Genomic DNA, 13,619 nt, shown 5'->3' on the forward strand with positions numbered 1-13,619 from the left:
TTTGGTTTCCAGTAGGTGGCATCTAAGCCTCTTGGAATCTTGCTTTATATAAAGTCTTAATAACACTTTTTAAATTTTCTTGTAGATATTTAATCATGCTTGCTACCCTCAGTTTCAGTCCCTGTCAGTGTCAGGGACAGTCTCAGCAGCGTTTGCTCAGATTCTCCTGGGGCTCCGCGGTGATAGATATCATAGGGTATTGGCGGGGGAGGGACCCTCTGGGTTGGGGGTTGAGGGCTGCGGCTCAGCCTCAGTTTTGCAACCGCAGCCAGCAAAAATTAACTGTTGTTCCTCTGCGGTCCCATCCCACTTCTCTGCTTTCTGCCCTGATGACTGGGCCCTGCAGCCAGCCAGCCATGGGGAGGTCACAGCTATCCCAAGCAGGAAAGTTAAGGGAACTCGCCACATGAACTCACCACTCCTTCTCCCCTCCCCCTCCTCCTGCAGGGAGCTCCAGTGGCTGTGAGAGGCAGCTTCTTTATTACTCCCAGTCCACCGCCCAACACCTAGAGTTCTGACCTGTAGCAGCTCTTATGCTCAGATTCCACACTCAGACATGCTGGTGTGCATTTTGGGTGTTTTTTGTTGAATTTTAGATGTGCAGCTTATTGTTATTCAAGGGTAGTTGTCTGGGGATGTCCCTCACTCTGCCATGTTTTCCGGGATCTGGGCCTGTTATTTTGTTCTCAATAGAATGTAGCTATCCTGAAGATACAGTTATTAAAATTACAGACATTATCACTCAGAGTTTAAACATTTAAAAAATGATTCATTAAATGTCAGAACAAATAATTGAACCAAAATTTGTTACCTTATAATTTTCTTCCAGAAGATCTCAAATCTTTTTCTGGTTGATCTTAGGAAGTATTATTGATGTATTCTCTCTCTCACTGCAGCACAGCATTTATTGTTTTCATCTATAAACTCCAAAATCTGTGATCTCTGGCTCGCTCAACAGAATGAGTGACTTACTTAAAACTAACCCCACATTTTTCACACAACAGCCTGATGTTTGGAAGGATAAATTATAGCCTCATAGCCTAGACCAGAAAATGAGATCATAACTCTGCCATCCCATCTTGAGAGAAAAGCAACTAGTAGACACTGTAAATAGTAAATTCATTAACTCAATTCAACAAATATTAAAGACCTCATCTGACCAGTCCCTGTGTTGGACTCTATATGAGATCCCAGGGAGAATGGCCACAGCTCTTGGGCTCTGTTAGAAATCAGGGTGGGGGGGTACATCAGGAGAAGCCGAGCAAGGGATGAAAGTGACGGATAAAAAGAGATAAGGCCCACTGGATTCTAGCATTATTGATTGTAATGCAGCCATTAAAATACAGCAAAGTCTGGAGCAGGGGTCCCCAACCCTTGGATCGCAGACCGATACTGGTTCGTGGCCTATTAGGAACAGGACTTCACAGCAGGGGGCTTCATCTGTATTTGCAGCTGCTCCCCAGCGCTAACATCACCACCTCAGCTCCACCTCAGATCATCATGCATTAGATTCTCATAGAAGCACTGGTCCCTGGTGCTAAAAAGGTTGGGGACTGCTGGTCTAGAGGAAGGATTCTTAGCGGGAATGGGGGAGGTGTGTGCACACGTGTGTTTATTTTCTAGAGATGGGAAGGGGAAAAGCAGAGAGGACAAACAGTTTTTAAAGTTGAGATGGGCTACATGTGTCTTACCCTATTGCCCCATAGCTTGGTGGTTCTCATCCTTGTCTTCACATTAGACTCACCCATGGAGAATTTAAAAATATGTAACAAAAGACACCACCCCATCACCAGAGCAGTTAAAATTTGCATCTGTAGGACTGGATGGCAGCATATCTAAGCATTTTCTTGAGTATTTTAAATTACAACCAGAGTTGAGGACCAAGGACCCAGCCTCTACTTTGAAGGAAAGCCTAAATTGATGGTGGCTTAAATATTAAATCATTTTTTGGATATTCTTATTCTTTCTGGAATTCCAATAAAGAGTCTCAAAATGCACATTGGTGTCACCAACTGAATGATCGCCTTGGATACTAGAAGGTTCAGTTTGGGGTTTTTAGTACCAAATGCATCAGTTAAAAAAAAAAAAAAACTCGGATAATAAGTATTGTTCATTTTGATGTATTAATGTGTTTATTTACCCAGAGGAAATATGTAAACACTAGTCAAATTTTATTTAGAGATTTTTAAAGTTTATAAATGTAATCTGAAGGGTTTTTTTGGCCTTACCACTGTGGTAATAAAGTAATAATAACATAAGTTTTTATTGATACTCCTGTCTCTCAAATCCACTGGCCATGCCTTGCATAATACCTCAGCTCTCTCTTGGTCTATGGTTTCTTAACTTCTTCAGCATTCCTTGGGATTTTCAGAGGGGTGTCTTATGCAACATCTTAAACACTTTCATTTTCTGCATATGATCTGCTCTGACTTTACTGTCTCTCTAGGCCTTGGTCTACTCTCATTTCTACTTGGCCAACTGCAATGCTAATGCAGTCTAGAGCAAACTTCAAGGGAGCACCTGGCTGAGGGCTTACCTCTGTCCTGGCCTCCAAGTCTTCCTCCTCCTCTTTGGACATCTGTTATTACTCTTATCACCCTATTCCAGACATCACCATCCCCACCAATCCTTCTGCTGCCTCACCGCTCTCTGGGGCTGGCAAGACTCTCTCTGTCTACACATGGCTGCTGCTTCCAGCTATTGTTTCTGCCCCCGATACTTCTTTTACCTCCTGCATCATCAGTGCCTATATCTAGAACTGTGCTCTATCAAATAACTACATTGGCCACTGCTGCGTCTGAATCTGAATAGACATTTCTCCAAAGAAGACATGCAGATGGCCAACAGACATATGAAAATATGCTCACTATTACTAATCATCAGGGAAATGCAAATCAAAACCACAATGAGATATCACCTCACACCTGTCATATTGGCTATCATCAAAAAATCAACAAATAACAAATGCTGGTGAGGATGTGGAGAAAAGGGAATCCTTGTACAACCATTGGTGGAATTGTAAATTGATGCAGCTACTTTGGAAAACAGTATGGAAGTTCTCCCCCAAAAATTAAAAATAGAACTGTCACTGGACCTAGAAATTCCACTTCAGAGTATTTATCTGAAGAAAACCAAAACAGTTTTTTAAAAAAAATACATATACACCTCTATGTCTATTGTAGTATTACTTAAAATAGCCAAGATATGGAAACAACTTAGATGTCCATCAATAGGTAAACAGATAAAGATGTGAGATATAGATAGATAGATAGATAGATAGATAGATAGATAGATATAGATAGATAGATAGATGAATATTACTCAGCAATAAAAAAAAAAGAATGAAATCTTGCCATTTACGACAACATAATGGGCCTAAAAGGTATTATGCCAAGTGAAATAAATCAACAGAGAGGGACAAATACCATATGATTTCACTTATATGTAGAATATTAAAAAACAAGACAAATGAACAAAGAAAACAAAACAAAATAACCCGTAAATATAAAGAATAAGCTGATGATTGCCAGAGGGGAGGGGATTGGGGGATGGGTAAAAAATAAACCACTCTGATGTTTTCCCAGGCCATTGTTTGAACCATCATGCTCACTTCCATATCATCACTAGGTCCATGATGTTCTGCTGTATGTTGCCTCACAAAATCACAAGCTCCCAGGACTTTTCTTTTCCTGCTGAAATGAAAACACTTCTCTTTTGCCTTTGTTTGGCTCTGTTGGCAGGGCCCAGAAATGACTTGCTTGGGCTCCTGGTATCACTGCTCTTGTAGCTCTATTCCCACTTAGTTCTTGGATGCTTAGGGGCTGGGTTGTGTCAAATAACAGTCACTAGCTTTGTCTGGAATGACTGAAACACGGTCAATAATCAGAGGGATTCATCCTCTGATTATTGACCGTGTTTCCAAGATTGTCTCACTTGGTCACACTCATTTCCCATGGATGAATCTCTCTCAGAGTTATCAGCCACACGTCTCATGTTTATTTCCTGTCTCCAAAGTCCTCAGATACACAAGAACAATCTGAATCCTCACTGAGGACACAGGTCAAAGACATTGTGTGAAAGCTACTGGCACACACCTGGCAGTGCTGCCATCTAACTCCACCTGTGGGCCACTGCCCGCTACAGAGGATCTCCACTACATCTGGAGTAGCTGTCTTTGACTTATTTTACTTTGTCATTTTTTTTAACATGAAAAAATCTAATCGCCTTTATTAAGCAAGTCATAAATCAGGCAGCATCCCATTTAGCAACTTTAAGGGCACTCTCAACTTTGTCTTTTTTTAAAAAGTCACTGAAACTGTTTTACAAATTATATCTCTTGGGATTTTATTTGTTTGGGAATATAATTAAATTGCAAAATGGAAGGAGATCAACACCTTCATTTTGTAGCTGGAAAAAAAAGCTGAAGTCCATGAAAGTAAAGTTTTCAGTTTCACTAATTATTTCCTGAGCATATATAACAGTTTTTGTATTAGCCCCAACATCAGCTGTGCTGTCTTTTCCACTTCAGTTCATGCTTCTCATCTTTCCAAATGTTGTCCAGTTCATTTCCTCTAAGTTGATCTAATTTAATCAAAATCATTTTAAGATGATCAGCTTGGCCACTGCAAGTGCCACCAAATGGCCCTGAAACATCACTGCAATGAATTGCCCATGTGGGGCCAGTTAGCCCAAGTTTCCATTGACTTCTCACAGACCTGCCAAAATGTAAATTGGTCCTATCTTGTGAAAGTGCAAACTAATCTGTTGCAACCTCAAATTCTTTTTTAATAAGTGAGGCGTGAAGAATAAATAAAATATGGATCATAACTTCTACAGGTTAGGAGTGCTTGTATATGAAGCTATTTCAAAGAAAACATTTCGATTCAATATAAACGCACATGTTTATATGTGTGTATTCACTACTATCTCTAAGGAGTAGTATTAAATATTTTTTGGAAGAGTTAGGTTACAAATAAACATAATCAATAAATAATTTCTAGAGTTTCATATTAAAAAAAAAGTAAAAGAAGAATCAAAATTAAACAATTTCTGGTGCTTGACCTATTTCCTGTGAATATTTTTAAATGCAAATTTGGGAAACATTTTTCTCATGGAAAAGCCAGGAAAACATTTAAAATATATTTTCAGCAAGATTTAGAATGCTATTGACATACATTATCTCTATCTTCATTGAATTTAAGTAGCATTATTCGGTTATGAGTAAGGGGGAAAATATCTATCAACACAAAAATAATTTTAACACAGCTAAAATGTTTTTGTCCAGTATATGTTATAACTCCCTCATTTTGAACTAGAAGAGAATCATATGAAGATGGTACTTGGCTGGTCATGAGATGGAAAATGCAGTATGATTCCTCCTCGATTTCTCATATGTTCTACAAAGCAACAAAATCATTGAAGTCCACATGTGCCCAGTGTGCTTGATTCTCTTTGGAACCTAGAAGAGGAGATTATATTCCCTCAGGTTTCTGGGGACAGAACTGAGTTGCCTTTTAGGAGTAGGTAAGGAGAAAGGAAACACAAAACTGGAAGGTTATTAATTTGCAGGTTTTGTTGGAATGTCTGAGAATCACTCTATGTATAAAATTGAGGTTTGGACACAAGGTTAAATATATTTCAAGGAAGCATAGAGTCCCTGGGTGTGATGAAAGTCACATACACTAATTGTATTTTTCTCAAAATACTGAGGGAACATAACAGTCTTGTACTTCCTTGACTCAGTAGGTGTTCCTTCCTGTGTTTGGGTTCTAGAACATTCCTTCTGAAAACCTTTTTCTCCTCCTTCAAAATCTTCACTCAAGGTAAACCTACCTCTGATTCCCTTTGGCATATTTGGTCCTCCCAAGGCTAGGCTTTTGCTGTGATCATACCTTGATTGCAATGATTATCTACTCTTATTAAAATTGTTGGTTTCCATGCCTGTCTCCTCACTGGACTGAAAGCTCTTTAAAGTCAAAGGTAGCATTGTTGATTCTTATATCCCCATGAGTGAAAGTGGAGTAAAATGTTAGTGAAAACATTAGCAATTAGTAATTGCTCACCTTAATGTTCATTTATTTTATAGATAAAAGACAATATGTCTAGCTACTATCAATAAACAAATATAGGATTTCTTACCAAGGACATTTGGCACGCTTATTAAATACGACCTCTGAGTTTTATGTTATTTTATATCCTCTATTCTCAAAAATGACATTTTATTGGGTGTTATTATAAATAAAAACAACCGTGTCAGTGAACACATCCTTTCATTCATTGAGTGTCCACCTTTTGGTGGGCTAACTTTCTGAAATAAAAAGTTGAAGACCAGTCTGAAGTTGGTGTCTGTATGAGGCATGTGTGTATCACATTTAAGCCTTTCGAGGAGTTTACTTTCTCATATGAAAAAGGTAGAAGAGTTTAAAGGAGGGAAAATGCTAATCTAGAACCATCATATATCATTTAGCTTATTCATTTTACAAATATTTGCAGTTCTATATTTATGAACACTTAAGAAGGTAGATTTGGTTTGTTGACCATATTAATGCTTTTTAAATCAGGCTTATTAAGGTAATTCATGTCCAGAAATTATGAGAAGTTCATATGAATACTGCGTGGTATGTGTTGGGTCCTTCCTGCTACTGGCATTCAGAATTCCCTTCCCCTGTGCATAGAGATGATTGTCATGGGCTCTTTCATAGACACCTAGGGACACCAGCGCCAATCCTGTATTTGATGCACATATGGTCATCACCACTCATCCTCACCCTGTATTGTTCTCCCCTACTCAGGAATTCACAATTACTTTTGTTTCCAACTACAGAATTTTTTTATAAGTAATTAATATGTAAGTTGAAGAGTTTAATTTGAATCATCTGAGAAAGGATTTAACTATGATTTATTTTGTAAAAAGACAACAAAATATCCTAAATTTTGCTAATAATTGATGTTTCAAAATGATGGAGAAATTACCTGTTGAAGATTTTATGTATGGTAATGAGCATCCGGTATAAATGTGATAAGGCACAACCAGGCTGCTTTACTAGTAACAGTACACCTGTAACTTCAGACTCCCAGGAATGTTTTCCCATTATAGCTGTTATTTTTTATTTTGGTGCACTCATTTCTTGTTTCTTTCTAAAGATTATAAAATTATGCATCTTTATTGTGCCTAATTTGGAACATATAAAATATATAAAGGCGAGAATAAAAACTTTTCTATGTAGAGACAGCCATTGTTAACATTTTGGTAATTTTTCTTAGTCTTTTTTAAGTCTTTCTTAGTCTCGTTAATGGATACATATTATTTTTGATAAAATGATCACTTAGTTTTAACTGATACACTTTTATATTTTATCTGCCCTTTTTAACCACAGCAGCAAGTACAAAACAGCTTCTCCCCCGTGAGGAACTCTGTCTGTTAATGAAAAATGTGCTCAAATGTACTTAAAATGAGAGATGAGATTCATTATTTCATGGTCTTGATAAGGCCAAGAAAGATATTGTTATAATTTCAACTGATTTGTCTCAGAGACATTTATAAGACCTCAAATAACATTTCACAGTTCAAAAATCATATTTATTGATGAAGTTTAGATACCACCATTTCTTAAGAAAGCTGAGTTGAGGAGAAAAACAACTTCACTTAAAATTTGACTACTCACAGTAGATATTTTTTTCACATCTTGGAAACAGAAACAATTTTTCGTTGTTAATATATTTGCAAATCACATTCAAAGCTTCTATCTTCACATTGCAACACAGAGCCTCCGAGGACAATGTACTTATAGAATTAGCATCTGAAAAACAAATTGCCCTTTAGTGAGAAACTCCTGTAACTTCTGGGTCAACTTTCAAGGGAACGCCCACTACAATCTGCCACAACCTCAAAACACTTGGTGGTATTTTTGATAACCCATGGTTTGAATTAGGATTTTATAATTTAGTAGAAAGAAAAAGTGAGAAAAGAATCAACTGATTTTGGAATATGATCTTTTGCTTAGATATAAACACCTTAGTGAAAGGTTATAATAATATCATCCCTTTTGCTAAAATGGAATAAGTATTAAGATTTTTAAAGGTTGTGGTATCATTTAATTTTTCTGGTGAATATATTTTAAATTCTACTTAAGCTTGTGGTGAGCATGTGTAACCAGTGTCTGTTAGGTGTTCTGCACAAACAGGACAATTTTGCTGAGAAACAAAGTATTAGAGCTTTTTTGAGTGGAAGAGTAAGGAGAGAAAAATGATCCAATTTAATAATTTTACCTAAATCAAAAGTTAAAGTTTAAAGCGCTCTCCCAGGAGAGTACATGGCTAAAATCTGCTGAGTTGAGGGGAACCAGGATGCTGAGCACAAGGGAGAGTGACAGTTTAAGTGAGGGGTAAAAAGGCACATCAATAACATGAAAAAGTCAGCAATGGTTGCTTTTTCATGAGCTAATTATGGGCTTAAATGATCATTTAAAATAAAAGTATGTCAGTTATTTTGCCAAAGATCACAGTGAAAGGATATGTTGTTGAATTTCTAATTTTATGCTTTTCTTCTTCTGAAACTTAAGATTATACTAGGAAATTTGAAACATTTGGAAATATTCATCCTGGTTTTTATTATATTTCTCATTGAACTGAAATATGTCCTTTTGAAGTTGTCTTGATAACTTAAATAAATCTTTAGTTAGCTCCTTTTTCCTTGGAATCCAAATGTTCTTAAGGTAGGTCTTGGGGGTGTTTGCATGCCTAGACTTGTAAACATGGCAAAAAACACTTGCTCTTATAAAGAGGAAGAGTATTCCCTTTTGGTCTGTCTTGCCTTCTTCTTAATGAATCTATTGTTTAAAAATGTGTTTCCCACATATTTGACCACTTTTACCCCATTAAATATGTGGTTACAGAAAGAAATCTAACTATAGGAGGTGAACACACAGTGTAAACATATATATGCCTTACTATTAAAGTGTACAGCAGAAACTTATTGGATTTCTTTATCCAATGGCACTATAATTAATCAATTAATTAATTAATTAATTAAAATGTGTTTCCCAGGATGTGTCCTACTCGTGAGCCCTGTAGGGCCTGGGGAGGTACCAGCTGCCGCTCAGAAGGAGACCGAGGCCGCAGCTTGAGGAAGGCCCCGGCCCCTCATTACGCCTGGGTGCCTGTGTCTGGCAGAGCCGGTGTGAGACCAAGAGACAATCCTTTCTTGCGTCAGTATAATCAAGAGTTTTGTTCGGACCTTTGAGCACACACTGAGATAGTGAACTAGACGCAACGGATTAAAAAGGAACTTAGTGATTTGGCCCATGGCCCTCCAGCACAATGTTCTGCAGTTCTAGTTGGGGATATGTTTCATTGGCAAGCCACAGTTATGGGACTTAATGACAACCCATATCAAGGTGGTGTATTTTTGACAATTCATTTTCCTACATTCTACCCCTTCAAACCACTTAAGGTTGCGTGTACAACAAAAATTTATCATCCAGATATTAACAGTAATGGCAGCATTTGTCTCAATATTCTAAGATCACAATGGTCTCCTGCTTTAACTATTTCTAAAGTTCTTTTATTTATTTGTTCACTGCTATGTAATCCAAACCCTAATGACCCCCTAGTGCCAGAGACTGCACAGATCTATAAAACAGATAGAGATAGGTATAACAGAATATCTCAGGAATGGACTCAGAAGGATGCCATGTGATGCCAAGTCAGAATAACCTGCATTTAAGCTGGAATAAACTTTAAATTACTGTTCCTTTTTTTGATTTTCTTATCCGGCTGCTCCCCTATCAGACTTCATCTTTTTTAGTTTTATTTTTTTTGTTGTTTACCTTCCTCCATTCATTCACATGCTTAACTGAGAAGACTTAAGTTCTTCCAGCTTTAAACAATAACTGCTTTTAGAAACAAAAGTAGTTACAAAAGAACAGTTGCCCAAGATTCAGAATTTTTTAAAAAATGGAGAAGGTGTGTTATGTGGTCAATGTCCTCACTCTAACTTGGTTATGAGACTAAAACCATTCCTCACTGCTCTAACAAGCTGAAGAAATCATTTGAGGTGGAGGGAGATGGATGCTCAGTTGTCACATCAAAGGAAACAGCATTATTCTAACTGCATCCATTCTTGTTTAAGCTTTCCACTGTTAGAGATCTGAGGTCACATATATACTTTATGCTCATAACTGATGAAGCTGGATAATTGGTATTGAATTAATAGCATCAGCAGAACAGAAAATATGATGTATTTTATGCATGTCAATAAAGAAATGACCTGTTCTTTTTCTATGGAGAATAGAAATTGGAAGTGAAACATTCTTTGTATTACAAAATAGGGTCTCAAACATTTTGTAATTTTCTTTTAAATTGTTAGGATGCTTGGTGCTGTTAGTCAATCTATCTTCCAATACACTGTTTAATATAGCACTGAATAAATGATGCAAATTGTCAATGGATGGGTGATCAACTAATAGCTCTGCTAGTAATTAATTTATTTTTCTTCAATAAAGTTACATAAAACAATGAGTTAGCTGCCTGGATTAATCATTATGGGAAATAATCTTTCGTAAATGCGAAGTTGTTTTTGTAAATACCATTAAGACTTGCTTCATTGTTTGACATCAAATGATGTAAAGTTAAAGAGTGAATGTTTTGCCATGTTCAGTTAAAAGTGCACAGTCTGTCACGGGTTGACACATTGACCTGATTTATGCAGAATTAATAAGGTATTCGGATAGTGTAGCTTTAGTATGCTGCACCTTGTACTGGCAGCCCTGGAGTTCATAGATGGACTTGAGACCCAGCAGTTTTGAACATGTATATGAAGTTTAAGAAATTTATTTTCCAGGTATAACCCCTACCTAAGTAAATGTTTTCTTCATGTTATATACCTGACAAATGAAAAAACCATAACATGGAGTAATAATGGGTTAAAATTTACAAAATAAAGTGCTCTTTTGGTGTGGGAGTTGTCATGAGGCTATGCTGAAGTGACTTAACTATGGTGGGATACGGAGTATCCATTGAAGTGAATCTGTTTAGCCATCTACATTAATGAGCATTTAAACGCAACAGATATCATTTTAGGTGACTTAACATGAGTGAATAAAAAGTCAATGCTATTGGATTATTTTTTGTTTGAAAAGTGCTATCTGTGCCACTAATTTAACTTCTATAGTAACAAGGGCATTTACCATTCTTCATCTTTCCTAATTCTGACTATATCGTTTTGCATTTTTCCCCTAGTGATTTTGATTTGTCCATTGCTTTCTCACAATCCTGTATTCAATTTCTAGTACATCTGTGACTTTTCTCCACTTCTACATTTTATACTGCTTACACTTATGTGCAATCTTAATCCTTGTCTGTACACAGATGTGGAATGCTAGATATAAAATAAATGTTAAAGCTTGATTTTTTTATAAACATTTAAAAAATGTTTCCTATTCATTTCATTTTTAATAGGAACATAAAACCTTCCTTGTCCATTACCATGGACACAGCTCCCTAGCTCTGGCTCATCCTATAAAATTTCCATGTAGCACTGGAACTTGGGCATGTGACCATATTGAACCATCTATTTCATGATATAGTACAGATTTCCTAAACTTTTCCACTTTCTGCCTGTCTTCCTCAAACACTGGAAGACCTGCTAATGGCCAAAAATCTGCCTGATGCTGATTAAATAATTTAAAAAAAAAAAAATTCCCTGTACTTCACCTATTCAATCATCCCCTCTCCTCTCCCCTGAATCTTGCCAATCATTGAATTTCCTACCACATCTATAGTTTTGACTCTTGCAGAATGTTATGTAAGTGGAATAATACACTATGTAGCCTTTTCTGATAGACTTCTTTCACTTAGCTACATGCATTTAAGTTTCATCTATGACTTTTCATGCTTGGTTGCGCATTCTTTTTTATTGTTCAATAATATTTCATTGTATACATGTACCGCAGTTTGTGTATTCTTTCACCTTTTGAAAGACATCTCAGTCGTTTCCAGGTTTTAGCAATTATGAATAAAGTTACTCATCCAGTTGATTTTTGATCTGTTTTTTCTTCATAACCCCAGCCAGTTGACCTAGAGTGAATCAGGAGAATAACCCAATTCAGAGGCAACAACTTTTCATCAAGATCATCACCAGCCCTCATAATTTTATATGGTAAAATATCTTAATATACTCCTTATTCCACTTATCTCTTAGTGTTTCTTTTTCTTTGATTAAAGTCTATATGATACAAAAATTATCCCTAAAAGTGTTTCAGAGAAACAAACCCATAGTTATCTGAAATTTGCTTCTATTCTAATTAAATGTAAAGTCATTAATTATTCTTCTGGCAGTGGTGAAGAAGCTGCTGCTAACCTGTGACATGCAGTGGTAGCAAGACAGTTACTTATTACTATTGACACCCTTGATTAAGTGCCTACAGAAGACAACATTATGAGTGACCAAGTAGTTGGAGTCAGAGAACATTTTAGTGAAAACAAGATGTTTAGTAAAATTAAGATGCTTCAAAGTGTGTTGAAGAAGTTTGGGAAAGAAATGATGAGCCAAGGGACTAAAATCTGGATAAGAAGCCAGTAATTTTCTATGACCCCCCACCCCGCAAAAAAAAACTCTTTATCTTTTATAATTGCAGAGATAATGTTTCTGGAAACTAAGCCTAAAGACTAATCTTGTGAGTAGCAGGTCTATAATACATAGTGATTTCACAGCGTTACTTAGTTTCTTATGTTGAATTAAGGCATTGATACAAGAGTGGGTTCCTGAAAGTTGAAATGGGGAAAAATGGGAAGGTTCCAGTGAACTTGAGGTCCTCGAGTTCCTGAATTCTTCTAAGTCTCCTTGACAATAGAAGAACACTTCTTCCCCTGCCTGAGATTAGTCTCCTCTTGTCTAAAGAACATATACTGTTTTCCCCTAAAGTAGTTGCCTTGCAGGTCCCTGCTGATCATTTTTAAGACCAAACCTCTCATCTTTCATTGCTTCCAGAAATATAACCAGACTCAAATAACACCAGGCCCCAGGGAGTAAGGTGCAAAGTATAACCTATGAAAAAGTAAATATGAACTGAAAGATTTCAAATATTTCTATCGTTAACAACCTAGGGACCATGTATGGGAATGAATCCTAAGTTGTTGAATTAGGGTGGAAAGAATATAATGATAGATTAAGGCAAATTTGTTCACATGGGTGCTGCAAGCAGAGATGCTGGTTCAATGCATTACCCTGAATGGCTGTGATGGCTTTAACAGTTTGCTAGGTTGGTGGATTAAAACCTGGACCTAAAATTTTCATAAATGAGTTTGAAATACCAGAACTTCTTAGTATACTCTCTAAAAAGGTATTCAAAGACCTCAGGAGATTGGAAGGCTAGATTACCCATTGAAAAATCCCCTTACATTTTTGAAAACACCAGCCTAGGAGAGATGAATGGTGGAGGAGGAGATGTTGAATATTAGTAGAATTGTAAACAGTTGAACTAGCCAGGGAGTATAGTTTCTGTCCCTTATCTTTCCTTTATAAATTTTCTCAGAAATTTTGACTAACCAGAATCCTGGAGCATCTGTGCCTGGATAACATAAATTTAACATGAGAAGCAAGTGGATCTCAGCAATGCAAA

The 13,619-nt window shown here is 36.7% G+C and overlaps 1 protein-coding gene across 1 annotated transcript; it reads left to right on the forward strand.

Annotated features, from left to right (window-relative positions):
* The first annotated feature begins 8,965 nt into the window (after positions 1-8,965).
* Positions 8,966-11,132, forward strand: LOC120589322 (ubiquitin-conjugating enzyme E2 D3-like). Its single transcript, XM_039846860.1, has one exon. The coding sequence runs from the start codon at positions 9,344-9,346 to the stop codon at positions 9,695-9,697; it is 354 nt and encodes a 117-aa protein (XP_039702794.1). The 5' UTR covers positions 8,966-9,343; the 3' UTR covers positions 9,698-11,132.
* Positions 11,133-13,619: the final 2,487 nt, after the last annotated feature.

Source organism: Pteropus medius, unplaced genomic scaffold, assembly GCF_902729225.1.
Source record: "Pteropus medius unplaced genomic scaffold, Ma_sr-lr_union100, whole genome shotgun sequence".
NCBI classification, from domain to species: domain Eukaryota; kingdom Metazoa; phylum Chordata; class Mammalia; order Chiroptera; family Pteropodidae; genus Pteropus; species Pteropus medius.

What these genes read in the sequence shown, in the direction of transcription:
- LOC120589322 (XM_039846860.1), top strand. Translation starts at nt 9,344, where the DNA reads ATGTTTCATTGGCAAGCCACAGTTATGGGACTTAATGACAACCCATAT.